Raw genomic sequence first — 18,683 nt, 5'->3', positions numbered from 1 at the left:
ACTGGAAATAAAATTTTCATTTTTAATACTTGCTTGAAAACCCTTAGCTGGCAATGAGTGCTTGAAGTCTTGAACCTATGGACTTCACCAGATGCTGGCTTTCCTCCTTTTTAATCTTGTGCTAGTTTGTTGGCCTTTCTGTCCGAAGTTTAGTCTTCAACACGTGAAATGCATGCTCAGTTGGGTTAAGATTAGGCATCTGCCTTGGCTATTCAAGAATTTTCCACTTGTTCAGTTTTAATTAACTCCTTGGTTGCTTTGGTTGTATGTTTTGGGTCATTGTCCATCAGTATCATGAAACACAACCCAATCAATTTGTCTGCATTTAGCTGGATTTGAGCAGACAGCATGTCTCTGAAGACCTCAGAATGAATTTGGCTGCTTCTGTCAATATCCAGCAATACATGTATAAAATACGTACATAGTTAATGTGTGGTATTTGTTCATTAGGTAGAAGAGGTTTGTAGTGGATACTCTGGCAACCAGTTGAGGTATTGTAGAGGGTGCATCATCAGAGGTTCAGGAGGCGAGGTGAATGAGATGAGTGCTGGAGAGATGCCAGTCTTTATTTTGGGAGGCTAGAGAGTAAGATGTTGTCTTAATTGAGGTGGCACATGATTACGGTATGCTCATACATTTAATAGTAGTGTCTAGCCTGAGGAAGGGGGACATTTAGGGGCATATTTAGGATACTGTTTTATTGGAAGTAACATCAAATACAATTAAAGAAGAGATAAAAGGTAAGTATTACCCCCAGACAATGAGCATTAGGAGTTGAAGTCTTCCTCTTCCACAAAGTACCTAGTTAACTAGTAAAGTAATCTCAAAGTGTAATCCCTACCATTGACATATTGTAATGTCCTACCATAGTTTATGGCGAATTTGTGTGGAACCAGTATGTTCTGGATATGTGAGAGGGAAAGAAACTACAGTGCCCAAAGGAACACATACAGAATATACAAACTCCATGAAGACAATGTCCTGGTGGAGAGTCAAATCACACAGTATCAATAGTCAGAGAAATGAAGATTGAATCAGGGCCAGTGTAATGATTTTGCTATAGAGCTTTATCATACACAGTTGGGCCTCTGTATGGCATAAACTGCAAAGTCAAATCAAGAGAGGAAGACATCCAATGACTATTGTCTTCAGAAGGTGGCTGTCACCTTGCGCCACTCACCTATGTTGTGCTGGCTATGGTAATACGACAGACCATAATCATAAAGTTGACGAATGAAATGCAGCAGAATCACATCAGTTCTGCTAACCTAGCTCGTGAAGGCTGCTGACCCTCATAAAGCAAATTGACTTATATGCTGCAGGTCTGGGACAGTCATTGCCTTAAGAGATTAGAGTCTTAGTACATTGCACTTTTCTTTTAGTGATTCAATCCTGTATGCATAAGTCATGCAGGTCACACTTGTGTTAACAAAAACAAGGTTTCTAAGAGAAAATACTGACATCTGAGTACTATTATTATGCATACTGTACAATATACTACAGTGATGCATGTCATCTGTTATATACAACAGAAAAATTCATTAAATCTCATTTAAAGAACTATCTTAGGTTATTGAGTAATATTCACAGTGCAATTAACTGTTATCAATCACCTAGCATTCAACATTTATTTTGAGCACTTTTGAAATTATAAAGTGGAAAATGCAAGTGGTTGCTATGGAGCATACATTTTTCAAAGAAAGGGCAGGTATTAAACCATTTTAGGCCATATTCAATTCGCTTTTTCTCCTGAGTTTTCTCCTAGGTGATATTTTTAAACTTGTCAATAAAATACCTTTTAAGCCACCAGAAAGCAAGAAAAACACTAAAAATAATTTTGATAGTACTTTTTTTAGTTATTTTTTGGTTCTTTTCTAGTTGAAAAGTGCTGTAAAGTTATTTTAAATAGAATATAAAAAATTATCTCCTAGGAGAAAACTCAGGTGAAAAAGTGAATTGCATATGGCCCTTTGTCTTTGTACATCACAAAAGTAAGGGATATTGGTAGAATTCAATATTTCTACTGGTTTCTTTTAAAGAACCCTTACTTTACATAATATCTGCATTAATTTACATAACATTTACATAAAGTCAGCACCAATTAATTTTGTTTTTTTTTGTGGCATGTGGGAACAGATAGCACCCCCCCCCCCCCCCCCCACCCCCTCCTTGGTTGACAACCCTGCACAATGTACTATATTTGACACATTATTGTGTTGCCCTTATCTTGTACCTTTCTGCTTCTGTGGTACTAGACCAGATTTATTTTATTTATTTATTTATTTGTTGTATTTATAAAGCGCCAACATATTACGCAGCGCTGGACATTAATTTAGGTTACAGACAATATTTAGAGGTGACATACAGCAATATGACAATACAGGAATACAAGAAAACCAGATCACACAGCACAGTATGAGTACAAGGTAATGCTTAGTCAGTCACTGGATGGGAGCATGGAGTTAGGCAAGTTAGGTTCACTCAAATGCATAGCATGGGTGCACAGTAATAGAGGTGCATGATCAGGTAGGACACAAAAGGAGAAGGACCCTGCCCAAAGGCTTACAATCTAGAGGGAGAGGTAGGGACACGAGAGGTAGGGGACCAGAGTTCGGCTGTGGGTTTAGAGCAATTGTGAGGGGTGGTAGGCAAGAGTGAAAAGGTGAGTTTTGAGGGCCTTCTTGAAGGCGTTGAAGGAGGGGGCTGCCCTAATGGGTGGAGGTAGGGAGTTCCATAGTGTCGGAGCGGCTCTTGAGAAGTCTTGGAGGCGTGCATGGGACTGGGTGATGCGGGGGATGGTCAGGCGAAGTTCATTGGAGGAGCGCAGTGAGCGGCTTGGTGTGTATCTCTGAGTAAGATCAGAAATGTAGGTTGGACAGGTTTTGTGGATGGATTTGTAGGTCAGACACAATATCTTGAATCTGATTCTAGACTGGATAGGAAGCCAGTGGAGGGATTCACGGAGGGGAGCCGCCCTGGTGGAGTGATGGGAGGAGTGGATAATTCTGGCAGCCGCATTCATGATGGACTGCAGTGGGGCTATTCGGGTCTTAGGGAGTCCAGACAGAAGGGCATTGCAGTAGTCGAGGCGGGAAATTATGAGGGCATGGATGAGGAGTTTGGTGGTGGCAGGGGTCAGGAAAGGGCGAATCTTACAGATGTTACGAAGGTGGAAGTTGCAGGACTTTGTGAGGTTTTGGATGTGGGGAGTGAAGGAGAGTGCGGAGTCCAGGGTGACACCCAGACAGCTGGCTTGAGAGGTAGGGTGAATAGTAGTGTGGTTAACAGTGACCTGCACATCTGGGAAGTCCAGGGATGACCGGGGTGGGAAGATCATAAATTCCATTTTGTCTAGATTTAGTTTCAGGAACCTAGCGGACATCCAGGAGGAGATGGCAGATAGGCAGGAGGAGACCTTGTCCATGGTAGTGGTGGATATGTCAGGGGTGTGGAGATAGATTTGGGTGTCATCTGCATACAGATGATAGTTAAAACCCATGGAGGCATGTATATGTTTGGGGTTGATTTTATGCAATTTTTACTTGACAAACCTTCTTTGAAATGAATGTTCCAGTATTGATTGAATGTCTCAGTGGGTAGCACGGTTGCATAGTGCAATCCCAGCCAGGGTACTAGTTGCATGGAGTTTTTATGTTCTCCCCGTGTCTGTGTGGTCTCCTCTGGGCACTCTGGTTTCCTTCCACATCCCCAAATCATACTGATAAGTTAATTGGCTTCCCCCTATGTTGGCCCTAGACTACGATACATACACTACACTATACATACATAGACTATCCATCACTATGGGAGGGGTTAGATTGTGAACTCCTCTGAGGAACAATTAAGGGCCAAGACAATATACTCAGGCGCGGAGCTAGGGGGGGTCGGGGTAGGTCAAGTGCCCCCGGGCGCCGGGTCCCTAAGGGCGCCCAGCTGAGCTGATTTTTTTTTTTTTCCCTCTGCGGAGGGGAGCAGCGCAGAGAAGAGAAGAGGGAGAGCTATGCGGACGGTGGAGAAGGGGGCCATCTCCCCCCCTTCTCTCACCTTAGGGCTCTCCCTCCCTCCATCGCTGTCCCCTCCGTTATTGTCCGGGTGCTGGCGCAGCGGGCGGGACTCACCTCCGTCTCGCTCCAGCGCCGGCCGGAAGTTCGGATCCCGCAGCCGCTGCTCTGGTCTGGACTAGACCAGAGTAGCGGCAGATCCATCCGCGCTGCGACGAGACGGAGGTAAGTTCCGCCCGCCGCTGCCAGCACCCGGACATTAATGGAGGGGACAGCGAGGGAGAGAGAGCAGCTCTCCCTCTTCTCTGCGCTGCTCCCCTCCTCCTGGGGAGGCAGGGAGGGGGACACCTGGCTACCTACTCTGGGCATATATACCCCTGGCTACATCTACTGGGCATATATACCCCTGGCTACATCTACTGGGCATATATACCCCTGGCTACATCTACTGGGCATATATACCCCTGGCTACATCTACTGGGCATATATACCCCTGGCTACATCTACTGGGCATATATACCCCTGGCTACATCTACTGGGCACATATACCCCTGGCTACATCTACTGGGCATATATACCCCTGGCTACATCTACTGGGCATATATACCCCTGGCTACATCTACTAGGCATATATACCCCTGGCTACATCTACTGGGCATATATACCCCTGGCTACATATACTGGGCATATATACCCCTGGCTACATATACTGGGCATATATACCCCTGGCTACATATACTGGGCATATATACCCCCTGGCTACATCTACTGGGCATATATACCCCTGGCTACATCTACTGGGCATATATACCCCTGGCTACATCTACTGGGCATATATACCCCTGGCTACATCTACTGGGCATATATACCCCTGGCTACATCTACTGGGCATATATACCCCTGGCTACATCTACTGGGCATATATACCCCTGGCTACATCTACTGGGCATATATACCCCCTGGCTACATCTACTGGGCATATATACCCCTGGCTACATCTACTGGGCATATATACCCCCTGGCTACATCTACTGGGCATATATACCCCTGGCTACATCTACTGGGCATATATACCCCTGGCTACATCTACTGGGCATATATACCCCCTGGCTACATCTACTGGGCATATATACCCCCTGGCTACATCTACTGGGCATATATACCCCCTGGCTACATCTACTGGGCATATATACCCCTGGCTACATCTACTGGGCATATATCCCCCCTGGCTACATCTACTGGGCATATATACCCCTGGCTACATCTACTGGGCATATATACCCCTGGCTACATCTACTGGGCATATATACCCCTGGCTACATCTACTGGGCATATATACCCCTGGCTACATCTACTGGGCATATATACCCCTGGCTACATCTACTGGGCATATATACCCCTGGCTACATCTACTGGGCATATATACCCCTGGCTACATATACTGGGCATATATACCCCTGGCTACATCTACTGGGCATATATACCCCTGGCTACATCTACTGGGCATATATACCCCTGGCTACATCTACTGGGCATATATACCCCTGGCTACATCTACTGGGCACATATACCCCTGGCTACATCTACTAGGCATATATACCCCTGGCTACATCTACTGGGCATATATACCCCTGGCTACATCTACTGGGCATATATACCCCTGGCTACATCTACTGGGCATATATACCCCTGGCTACATCTACTGGGCATATATACCCCCTGGCTACATCTACTGGGCATATATACCCCCTGGCTACATCTACTGGGCATATATACCCCTGGCTACATCTACTGGGCATATATACCCCCTGGCTACATCTACTGGGCATATATACCCCTGGCTACATCTACTGGGCATATATACCCCTGGCTACATCTACTGGGCATATATACCCCTGGCTACATCTACTGGGCATATATACCCCTGGCTACATCTACTGGGCATATATACCCCTGGCTACATCTACTGGGCATATATACCCCTGGCTACATCTACTGGGCATATATACCCCTGGCTACATCTACTGGGCATATATACCCCCTGGCTACATCTACTGGGCATATATACCCCTGGCTACATCTACTGGGCATATATACCCCTGGCTACATCTACTGGGCATATATACCTCTGGCTACATCTACTGGGCATATATACCCCTGGCTACATCTACTGGGCATATATACCCCCTGGCTACATCTACTGGGCATATATACCCCCTGGCTACATATACTGGGCATATATACTCCTGGCTACATATACTGGGCATATATACCCCCTGGTTACATATACTGGGCATATATACCCCCTGGCTACATCTACTGGGCATATATACCCCTGGCTACATCTACTGGGCATATATACCCCTGGCTACATCTACTGGGCATATATACCCCCTGGCTACATATACTGGGCATATATACCCCCTGGCTACATATACTGGGCATATATACCCCCTGGCTACATATACTGGGCATATATACCCCCTGGCTACATATACTGGGCATATATACCCCCTGGCTACATATACTGGGCATATATACCCCCTGGCTACATATACTGGGCATATATACCCCCTGGCTACATGGACTGGGCATATATACCCCCTGGCTACATATACTGGGCATATATACCCCTGGCTACATATACTGGGCATATATATACCCCCTGGCTACATGGACTGGGCATATATACCCCCTGGCTACATGGACTGGGCATATATACCCCCTGGCTACATATACTGGGCATATTACCCTGGCTACCTACTCTGGGCATATATACCCCTGGCTACATATACTGGGCATATATACCCCTGGCTACATATACTGGGCATATATACCCCTGGCTACATATACTGGGCATATATACCCCCTGGCTACATGGACTGGGCATATATACCCCCTGGCTACATGTACTGGGCATATATACCCCTGGCTACATATACTGGGCATATATACCCCCTGGCTACATATACTGGGCATATATACCCCCTGGCTACATATACTGGGCATATATACCCCTGGCTACATATACTGGGCATATATACCCCCTGGCTACATATACTGGGCACATATACGCCTGACTATATATACTGGGCACATATTATTCTCCTGGCTACATATACTGGGCATATATACCTCTGGCTACATATACTGGGCACACATATCCCTGCCTACATATACTGGGCACATATACCCCTGGCTACCTGTTCTGTGGACATCTCTACCCCTGGCTACCTGTTCTGGGGACATCTATATCGCTGGCCACCTATTCTGGGGACATCTATACCGCTGGCCACCTATTCTGGGGACATCTATACTGCTGGCCACCTATTCTGGGGACAACTATAGACCTGGGGCTACCTATTTTTGGGGAACCACGTCAGATTGAGTGTATTTTGGAGAACTGCTGCCAGGTGAGAGGTGTCTACCATATTAAGGGGGCATTCTACCTATTTATGTGAAATGCTGTCTATTTATGTGACTCATGACTGCTGAATTTGTCTTGTTGGGGGCCTCATGGTTACTGAATTTGTCTTGTTGGGGGCCTCATGATTTGTTGGGGGCCTCATGATTGCTGAATTTGTCTTGTTGGGGGCCTCATGATTGCTGAATTTGTCTTGTTGGGGGCCTCATGATTGCTAAATTTGTCTTGTTGGGGGCCTCATGATTGCTGAGTTGGTTATGTTGGGGGTCTCATGATTGCTGAATTTGTCTTGATGGGGGGGCTCATGATTGCTGAATTTGTCTTGGAACATGCTGGAAGGTACATACTGAGGGAGGGTGGGTGAGCGTGAGCCTGCTAACCTTCATATACATTTGGCTCCACCCATAACCACGCCCACATTTATTATGTGGCCACGCCCCTTTTTGGCGCGGGGGCGCATTAATAGTCTTTGTCCCCGGGCGCTGAAAACCCTAGCTACGCCTCTGAATATACTCTGTAAAAGCCCTGTGGAAGATGTCAACGGTATATACTAAATACTAGTAAAAGTATTTTCATTGGAGGCCAAATGTATTTTAGAAACCTTCCTCTTGTGTATGACTACAGAGAGTCAATGAGATGCTAATTTTTCTGGCTCGCATGCCAAGTTATTGCAAATCATATGCAGTTTAAGATTGGGCAAAACAAATGCACCTTCTGCTGATTTTGATTGGCTTAATTGCAAGCTGCAAACAGTTGGCATTAAATTTGCAGGCAAGACAAAGTTATTAGCTTCACACTGACCAGTTCTACAGATGAGTGACACATTCTCCTAACAGGCTGATTAGCTTCATCCAGGAGGCAAACATTTTGGTTATAAATTCTCTGAATACAGCTGCTGGTTATGTTAATCCATTTCCAGAAACATTGTAACAATTTCTTCTTCCTGGGTGGGGTTAATTAGCATTTAGTAGAATTATTGTATAAGGTCAACACTTATTCAATAAAAGGAATACAAAAATCCCATATTATTGTTTTTATTGCTCCTATTATTCCTAATATATGTAGAAGTGAAATGGATATAGTTACCTGTTCTGTGCTTTTTTCCTCCACTATTGAATAGTAATCAGTGTGTGGTGGTTTGTTACAGGAACGAGTGGTGGGATTCCATGTGCTTTCCCCTAATGCTGGAGAGATCACACAAGGATTTGCCGTAGCAATGAAATGTGGCCTCTCAAAAGAACAGCTGGACTCTACAATAGGAATCCATCCAGTATGTGCTGAGGTATGTGCTGGGCACGAATGTTTCCATTGCTTACTGTTTATCACCAGCCTCGGATATGTCACAGTCAGAGGCGTCACTAGGGTCGGTGTCACCGGGTGAGGAAACTCATGGTGTCACCCCTTTTACCCCATGAACCTCCAACCTCACCAGGTAGTAACATTGCCTGTTACAGGGGGATATTAAAATGATCATCATGTGGCCCTGCTGGTCTCTGAACTCTGTTATCAGCTCAACATGGAGCAGGCAGAAGGGAGAAGAGCAAATGGGAGAAGTAGATCAGCCTACTCCACTCTCCCTTAGCCTGGAGCTTGGTGTCACCCCGTCTGCTGGTGACACCTGGTGCGGTCCGCACCTACCACAACACCCTAGTGACGCCACTGGTCACCGTTATGAATGTGGGCATAGGCTGGTGTCACCATAGTAAGGGTTGCTTGTCTGCCACCCCTTACACACCATGCATGACTGCTGCCCTCAGCTGCAATGTGTCTGGGGAAATACAGTTTCAGAAAATTAAAAGCAAGATTAAGTCTGGCTATGTAAATTGGCTGAAGAGCGAGGCTGTGCTCACATAAAATATCCAGTCATATACAGGAATAGTAACATCATTAAAAGAGAAACTGTAGTGAAAATAATAAAATTACTTATTTTTTTACAATATTACTTTATAAATTATTTAGTCAGTGTTTGCTCCTTGAAAAGTCTTTCCTCACCCTGATTTACATTGTGAAATGTATCACAGGACAACATCTTTAGTCCTGTTAGGTGCAGCTCTGTGGAATGTTCCTTGACTGAGAGCTTCGAAGGCAGTACAAAATATACCTGGTCTCCTACAATGCTGAGGGAGTGGAATTCCACATAGCTAAACAGCCTAGGCCATGCATCGCTAGAATGGCTGACTACATATCAATATACAGTGACATATACATATAAGAAGTGTTTCTGATGATGAAACCAGGAAAATTACCATAAAAGTGGGTACCCTGAATAATTTGTTGCATTCTACTATATATTACCACAGTGCCACTTTAAATACTCCATATGATTAGATGTGCAAATAAATATGTGTTGTTTTCACTCCCTATTCATGCATTTCTCCTTTAAGGTGACCACTAATGGTACAATTTGCCAAATGTTTCTTCGTATGAACAATCGGAAATGATTGTTTGGGACCACTAATGGACAAAAATGTAGTAATCCATCCAATCAGATTGACGGATTGATCTGAAAACTGGATCGATTTCATTAATCTGATTGGATTGGTTAGGGGACAGAGACAGAATTTGCTCCAACATGTCTGGTTGTAAATATATAACTCAGTCAAGATTGTATTGAAACAGTAGCACCAGTTTCCAAAGAGCGTTAAAGGGATCCAGAACAGTGGCCTAAATTGAAAATCTGGACTTACCTGGGGCTTCCTCCAGCCCTCCATAGCCCGTGAGGTCCCCCGGCATCCTCTTCATCTCTTCCGTGGTACCGCTTGAGGCTCCGGTAACACGCCCTTGGCACGCACCCAGCACGTCATCACGCCAGATGCTGTAGGCGCCCTGCGCATGTGTTGTACTCTAAAGACTGAACCGCGCATGCGCAGGATGCTTACAGCGATTGGCATGATGGCACACATGCGCGGCTTCAGCTGAGGACGCCGGATTACTGGAGCCTCCAGCGGGACCACGGAAGGGACCAGGAGGACGCTGGGGGACCTTGCAGGCTTCGGGGGCTGAAGGAAGCCGCAGGTAAGTCCAATTTTTCAATTTAGGCCACTGCTTAGGGTCCCGCTAACAGAGTACATATTCATAGAATTAGAATAAACATATTTCATGAACAGAGATGTATGGTTATGTGATGATCATACTAATACAGCTCAGATGAATGTTGCTTTTAATTTTGCTTTGGGATGGGAAAGAACATGTTAAAGCTCCTCGTCTCCTCGTCTTATCATAGCTAAGGAATTATAGGAACCTATTTCCTTATTAGAAGTCTGAAATGAATCTGCCTGCAGAAAAAAAGATATTGCTGCGAAATTGTAAAAGTCCATCGGTAGAAGAAATTTCAGAAAAGTAAATGCCAGCCAGAACGATTTGTCACTTTTATTGAAGGCATCTCTTTCTTTCTGGCTCAAGGTCAGACCTGACATCTCTGTGCTGAGTGGCAATACAGAGCAATGCCCAGGGCCTCAATGTATTAAACATTGTTAAAGATGAGCTATCGTATTCCCCACCCACACTAATGTGAGTTCAGGAGTGCAGAATGTTTAGCTTCACTCCAGGGGCATAAGACTTGGATGTCAAAATAGTTTAAATATTATATATTTCTTACAACTCTTATGTAATAATATGTTTCCAGCACAGTTTTCACATGTGTACATTATACTTTGATAATTAGTTTACAGCAGTGAGGGTCACAAGTGGGGAAAAGGGTAGAAGATAATAATAATGACAACAACAATGTTGTAATTTTATGTTTTTAAAGAGTGACATATTGCAGAATGTAACACATTATTTTACCAAATTTTACATGACTTATCCTGGTTTCAGCATCGCAAACACTTCCTACATCTATATTTCTGTATACTAGTATGTAATCCCACCCTCCCAGTAATGCTTAGCGTAGGCTAGGATGTCACACAGCCTTCTGCCCCAGAGCACTCTGGGAGACTAGGTGTTGTTTCTGCTCACTTGGGAACACACAACTAACATTTTGCAGTGCTGCATGTTGCCAGCAGTAAAGATGCCGCCATCAGTGATACATTTAAGAACATAAATCAGGGTTAAGGAAATTTTACAATGGATAAACATTGCCTAAATAATTCATAAAGTAATACTGTAATAATATAAGTAATGTTATTCATTATATTTAGTTTCAGTAAATGATAAAAATACAGTCATAATGTTGGTTCAGAGCAAGAATACTTGAAGATGTAGGATGATATTGGTGGATCCTTAATTCCAGAGTGCCCAAAGTCTGGTGGAACATTGATTGCAGGCATATATGGCGGTTTCCATATAAACCAGTACACCCGAAAATTATAAGGGCCTACTTTCTGTATTTTGACACAAAATACTGTATGCACTTAATTGTTTATCTGTTGGAGGAAGCTGTGTTCCCTGTGTGGTTGCTTCAATGTAGAGACATCAAACACTGAGGTGACAAACTGTACCGTTCACTTGTTTATGAAGCACATTGATACTCCTACAAAAGATGTCTTTGATACAGTTAATTAAAGCCTTTGAAAAGCCCTAGGCTGACACAATGTGATTTCCAATAATTACTCTGTTACAATTGCATTTTCTATTTAAATTATACGGTTTTGCATGACACTGCACAACTGGGTTTTTTTTATATCATAGCTTCAGCCACATTTCATATTTTTAACCCAGTCAGTTCTTAGAGTATTTGCTTTACAGTTCAAGTCCAGTAGCCGAGGAACAACCAATCCATATGTAAGCAGTTAATAATTCTTTGTATATGGGCATGAGATGACCAGGACCACTATCGCGAAAAATTGTAAAATGTAAAATGCGTGTAAACGTACAAATAATAAGTGTTTTTCATCCAGAGTAAAATGAGCAATAAATGACTTTTCTCCTATGTTGCTGTCACTTACAGTAGGCATTAGAAATCTGACAGAAACTGGTTTAGGTCAACTAGTTCTTTATAAAGACATTCCCTGAAAAGGATTTATACAAATATGTCAGGCAGCCTCCCTGCTCGCTGCACACTTTTTTTGGCAGTTGGACAGAGCAACTAAGTGCTTTTGAAAATAATCAAAACCCTGAGAATCCCCTATGAGGAGATGGGCTAGTCGAAAACCTGTCGGTTCTGTCAGATTTCTACTACCTACTGTAAGTGACAGCAACATAGGAGAAAAGTAAATTATGGCTCATTCTACTCTGGAAGAAACATGCTTCTTATTTGTATATGTTTACATGTATTCTAAATTTGACGATTCTCGCAATAGCGGTCCCTTAATTAATACAGCATGAAGATGATTGATGGATAATATAATCTGAAAATGTATCAGTAAATAATACATTACTCGATTTGTGCCATCGATATCAGCAGATTCGATCATAATAATCAAATCTGCCAGAGGTTAATGCCGAAACATGGCCACCCAGGCGTAAATGTGATTAATTTCTGGATGGAATTGATCAAAATGATCAATTTGGCATGTGGAAAGATCTTGCTGAAAAGGGGTTGGACCCAAAAGCGAAACAGGTGGTTTCGGCACGCGGCACTCAGTGCCGAGCGGTATATCTAGGCGCCGCTATAGCAGTAATGCTGTAGTGCGTGGGGTCCTAAAGGGTAATTTAGCGCTCCAGCGATCACCGGACCCTGAATTACTTCTCCCTCTGAGTTGCCATGACTCGGAGGGGATTTGAGCGGCAGCCGGGTGAGATGTAAGTCGACTCACCCTGTGCCCAGGTCATACTACACCCTGACAGACCCCTGGCTGGTATCCCCATATGTGTAATGTGTACCCCTCGGGCCCATGGAGAGTTTGGAAGTGATGCTCAAGCTGGTGATCCTCCACCAGTGTCCCATGTCTTCTCTCAGGTGTACCAGAGTGCCTGTGTCCCATGATCTGATGACATGTCACGTACATGCCTTTGTGTCACCTGACCTCTATACTATTTCTGGGTTAGTGACTGAAAGCACTACAGACAAAGGATAAGCAGATCAGCCAGGTAGGTAATATGGCAGCCTACATATCCCTCTCACCACAGGGTCACTTTAAACACATGGAGTGTCATGCGGAGAACAAAAATAAATAACCAATACAATGTACAATATATTCTGAATGCTGCCATTATTTACTTCCAGATTTTTACTACCCTTACTGTGACAAAGCGATCTGGAGGGAATGTTCTCCAAGGTGGATGCTGAGGTTAAGCCTCGCTGTTTGTTACCGCTGCCGTCTTGTGAAGCACAGAAGGGATCCAGGAACCTTTTGTCATGTGGAGACAGAAGGGAACTGTAAAGAGGAGGAAGCGATTTCTCTTTGGACAGGCAGCTAACAGCACAGCAACATTTCTGACAATAAGCTGATGCAGGGCACCATGCTAGTGCTTAGTGATGCCGCATCCCAAAGCCAACGTTGGTGGGATGCGGCTGAAGACCTGCAGACAGTTTATGGACTTTTATGGAAGGAAACCTTCCCCTAGTTATTTCCGTTATTTATAAATTGTGTTTTATTATTGGTAAAGTTTTATTGAGCAATAATAGAATATATTCATATACTTGAATTAAAAGCAGTGGCATATGTCAGTTTATTAATGCAGTAAAAGCAAATAAAACCTGTCACATATTAGTATTATTATTCATTACTATTAACGTAATTTTTTTAAATTTATAAAATATTCACAAATTATGCAGCATCAGACAACAAATAGAGGGGGCAGATGTCAAATCTGCATAACGTGTACAATCTATGGCACAGGGGGAGAAGAGGATCCTGCACAATCCAGCTTACAATCGAATTTATCATGTAACTACAAATCATGGGTAAAGCTTTGATGGAGTCCCCCAATGTTCACAGCTTTCCATTGCCAACCTCCAGTGACCCTCACAGCCTGATGGCCCATCTTGCAGGGGTCATAAACCAAGTGTGGGCATTGTAATCTTCACACCCATAATAAGTGTAGCCATAAAAACATCTGATCTGAAGAACAGAGCCTTTATCAGAGGGAGCGAAGTAGGAGTTGGGGCCCCCTTACAGCCCTGAGCCCCCTTGCAGTTGCAGGGGGCTGCTCCCCTGTAGTTACACCCGTATGTTCTTGACTGCTTTAGTTGCAGCACAGTTCATACAGCAAGGCTTCAGACCATCCAGATTATGGTTGAAATCAAAGACAACCAAGACAACCAAGAGAATGCGGAACTACACCCTCGTCAAAAAACATTTTTAATGCAATTGAGTAAAATTTTGATAAAGCTAAAGGTTGCTCTAGATGTAGGGACAACCAAAAGACTGATTTTTATAGATACTATTTGCGCAAATACAAGACCTTAAGACTATCATGTTCTTCAGGACATTCTCAACTGTCTTATGCTCCAATGGGAGCACCAAGAAATAAGCAAAGTCAAATGTGGGGGATTTTTTTTAAATTACATTAGTTGGATGTTTAAAATTTCAATTTTTTTTCCAAAGCTTACCTCCAAGCAGGAATAAAACAGACTATAATATTATTTTACAAATCTATGTACCCTAATCCAAGTTAAATGAAGCAGTCACATTTTCACTTATTCTCTTTTTGACTGATCATAAAGTTGGACTCCCTGATTCACACTTGAGAGGCAGTATTTATATCATACAGGTGTAGGGAGTCTAGCAGTCACACTGTGAAGCTGGATAGACCGAACGAGAAGTTACGTGAGCAAAATTTCAAAGCTTATATTAGAGTACATAGGATCATTTTCTGTAGCATTACATTGGGCAGTTTTGATCTAGGTTAGGTTGCTATGTTGTTGTTCCTGCTTGCAGATCCATTTTAATAATTACCGGTACATAAAAAAACTGTATTGTACAATGTAGTACACCAAAGCATCTGTGGTTTCCTATTCCCACTCACAATCCCTTCTACATTCAGTATGATTTCATAGCTACACAAAAATATTTTTATTTAAAAATATGTTATAGTCCTCCCATCAGTTATCATATGGTTATAAAATTATTTAGCATATCAACAAGCTGAATAAATGAACACAACATTACAAGGGAAAGAGGGTAGACAGTTGATGTGACTTGAGTCTATGATGCTCTTGGAGGTTGCTAAGTAACAAGGATGGTAAAATCAGTTAAGTGATGGGTCCAATCAGAAAAGAGTATGAAGAGAAGATGAGAGAATGCTGAATTATTGTAAGATGTTGTCAAAGGTAATGGTTGGCACTTGGCAGAGCTGCAATGCCATTGCTGATTTTATACAGACATTGCACTATCTGTAATATATGTAACGAAACATTATTTGTTAGGATATTCCAGATTATTTCAGAATAAATATGGATTATATCTCTGTCCAAAGAACTTGATTTAAATTAGACCAAAAGAAAGAAAAGTCAAAATATAAACAGTGTTTTAGAAACAATGATGGAAGAAAGATGTGATGGGGAAAAGAAATCAAGTGAGGAAGTGAGTCTTTTTACATTTGTTACAGATGTCAAAGTGTGTCCAAGGGGGCATTGCTACAGATTGTATGCTTATCTGCAGAGGTTGGATTTAATAAGGGAATTTATGGTTTCAAGACTTGGCGCTTGGCAGGTGAAACGTGGAAGAGATTTCCAGAGCTTGTAAGAAGTCTTGTAAATTTAGGTGAGAAGTAGTGCCCAAGGTGAAGGCTAGGAGGCAGGGCCGGATTTACCATAAGGCACTGTAGGCACGTGCCTACAGGCGCCTGATGATGGAAAGGTTGCACTCCTCCCAGAGCACCTCTCTCCTTCCCTATACAAAGTCCTGATGAGAGTGTAAATTAAAGGTTACTCACCCAGCTCTCTGCATTCCACTGAGAGAGATCTCCCTTCAGCCAGGGGCACCCCACCTAGCTACCTAATGCTGAAGTTCTTCTAGCTATCCTAATACTTGGGGGCACCTCTAGCTTCTTAATATTGAGGGTACCTCTGGCTACCTAATAATAAATGCACCTGTAGCTACTTAACATTGAGGGTACTTCTCGCTAACTAATACTAAAGCGCACCTGTAGCTACCTATGATTGGCAAGGGAGAAGTGACAGCTGGGACAGCCAGCACCCTTGTGGTGCGGTTCAGCAGGGGTTTGTAGGTTCATGGAGGGCGAAGTCTCGGGTGCCAGGACATCGGTGCCTATAGGGTCCTGTGAGCTAAATCCGGGCCTGCTAGGAGGGTTTCATGTGCATTCCATACCTGTCCAGCAGCAGGTTGTTCCTCATTATTCTGGGGATTAATAATCTACTACCAATGGACAGCCTAGAGAAGGGCTGGTTTACACTAAAGGAGCAAAAAACACATAGGGTAATTGATCAGTTCTTTTATGCTTTTTCTTTCAGTCATATGCATTTTCATGTGCTTTTGTATTGTATTGAGACCAGACTGTACAAGAAATTGCATGCAGCAGTGTGTTGTGAAACAGCCTAAAAAAATTCTGTTATTGCGTTGCATTGAGTGCGTCAACATTTGCATTGTATTTATAGCACCTTTCACTGTGCATTATTCTGGTGGAATCCATCCCAACATGATGGCAACTGACTAGTGTAAACGGCTAGTAGGATAAAAATCGCATTCATTTGTGTGCTCTACCGCCTAGGTTCTAAGTACATGGTACACGTAGCACACTTGGGTTGGGTTCGGGGGGACTTGAACTTGTCACAGTCAAGTCTATTACAGTGAGATTGGCAATTAAAAATATGAATAAAGCATATATAAATATACCTGAAAAAGTATTTGTAAATCATTAAAAGCATAAAGGAATGTTTGAAAACAGTACTTCCTGCAAATATACATACGTCAAGTGGTCCTTGAGATAAAGTAAATCACGATAGGGGGTTCTCGGCAAAAATTATCTGTCATAAAGGGGTACATGCTGTAATAATGTTGAGAAACACTGTTCTACCCCACCGCAGCAAATATAGGATAACAATACCCTAAGGCTATGTTCACAGTGCGGCATTGCACTGCGACTTTTTGGAGACATCCTAATGAAGAAAGTCACACTGCAATTGTACGTCTATGTGACATTCAGAGTGCAGGCGTTGAGTTGGATACCAATGCACTATAGCAGGGATGTCAAACCGGTCCTTCGAGGGCCAAGATCCTCACACATTTTTGGTTCAGCTCAAATAAATTGATGGGTCTGAATCAGGAAAGGTGTGGTCCATCAGGTAGAGCACATTCCTCTCTTCCTCAGTCCATCCTAAACACTGGCATGGATAGACACCTGTGCACTACAGGATCCCAATGCATTGCATGCAGTGTGTTACCGCATAACGAATGTGTTAGGCATCAAATAGGCAGCGAAGCACACTTTTCATCAACCGCATGCTTCATTTTATGTCTCCTAAAGGTGGCATAACATGCAGTGTGATTTTTTTCGTTCCATTGCAATACGCTCCCTTTATACAGGGAACACAATGCAACATCCCACTGTAAACCTAGCCTGAAGGCTGACTTACACTGAGTTAAAGTCGCACGTTAGAAAATGTGCCAACGCAGACTAACGCACAGCAATACAAAGTCTGTGCGACATTCACAGTGCACACTTTGCGTTGTGTGTAACGTGTAGTAATATTTAGAAAGTGCTGCATGCTGTGCATTTAGCAATACATTTGCTCCGTTATGTGTGTTGCACAAGCTCAGTAATGTTTTTTTTTTTTTTTAAATGTAACGCATGTGCCGTTTTTGTTCCATCAGTATGCGACGAAACCGGCGCACCAAGAGACACATAACGTAGTACAAAATAACGTCCAATTTTATAACCTACATGCGCTGCGTTAGAGACACGTTGTGCGACCTTAACGTCGCATCAAACGCAACGTCTTAGTGTGAAAGAGCCCTTAATGCAGTGCACAACTGTTATGCAGTGCAATTGGAGCAATTTTCTGTGTTTCCCTATGGGTCAGTTTGCATCTATGCGTTATAAGTGAAAGCTTTTTTCCCATCACTCTGCTACTTGCAATAACAGCACATAAACACAAAGAAAAGTAAAAAAAATATATGATCAGTTAAAACATATGCATTGTAAACCAGGTCTAATTCCCTGTATGTGTTTCTTTTACCTGAATCTGTTTGCTGCCTTGTTGCTATTCATTTGGGACTAATGTGTTTTGATTTTATACTAAAGTAAAACAGAACTAAACATTAAAATACATAATTGCTGTATAAGTACTACAATATTTAACTGTGTTCTTGCAGTGATGTTATTTTGCAGAATATTGAGTTTTTTAAGGAATGTTTGAGAACATAGCGTATAATGCTATTTGAAAAACTATGCTTGTTTTCATATTTTACCAA

The 18,683-nt window shown here is 42.8% G+C and overlaps 1 protein-coding gene across 1 annotated transcript in view; it reads left to right on the top strand.

The window, feature by feature from the left end:
• Positions 1-14,018, top strand: part of TXNRD1 (thioredoxin reductase 1) — a 57,524-nt gene extending 43,506 nt beyond the window's left edge. Inside the window, exons 13-14 of the mRNA XM_068272793.1 lie at positions 8,573-8,707; positions 13,532-14,018. Of these exons, the coding sequence (XP_068128894.1) occupies positions 8,573-8,707; positions 13,532-13,594 (198 nt within the window). The 3' untranslated portion in view covers positions 13,595-14,018. The remainder of the gene's footprint in view (positions 1-8,572; positions 8,708-13,531) is intronic.
• The last annotated feature ends 4,665 nt before the right edge of the window (positions 14,019-18,683 follow it).

Source organism: Hyperolius riggenbachi, chromosome 3 (genome assembly GCF_040937935.1).
Source record: "Hyperolius riggenbachi isolate aHypRig1 chromosome 3, aHypRig1.pri, whole genome shotgun sequence".
In the NCBI taxonomy this organism is placed as follows: domain Eukaryota; kingdom Metazoa; phylum Chordata; class Amphibia; order Anura; family Hyperoliidae; genus Hyperolius; species Hyperolius riggenbachi.
Note: the sequence above shows the minus strand (reverse complement) of the source record. Positions and strands in the feature narration are given on the sequence as shown.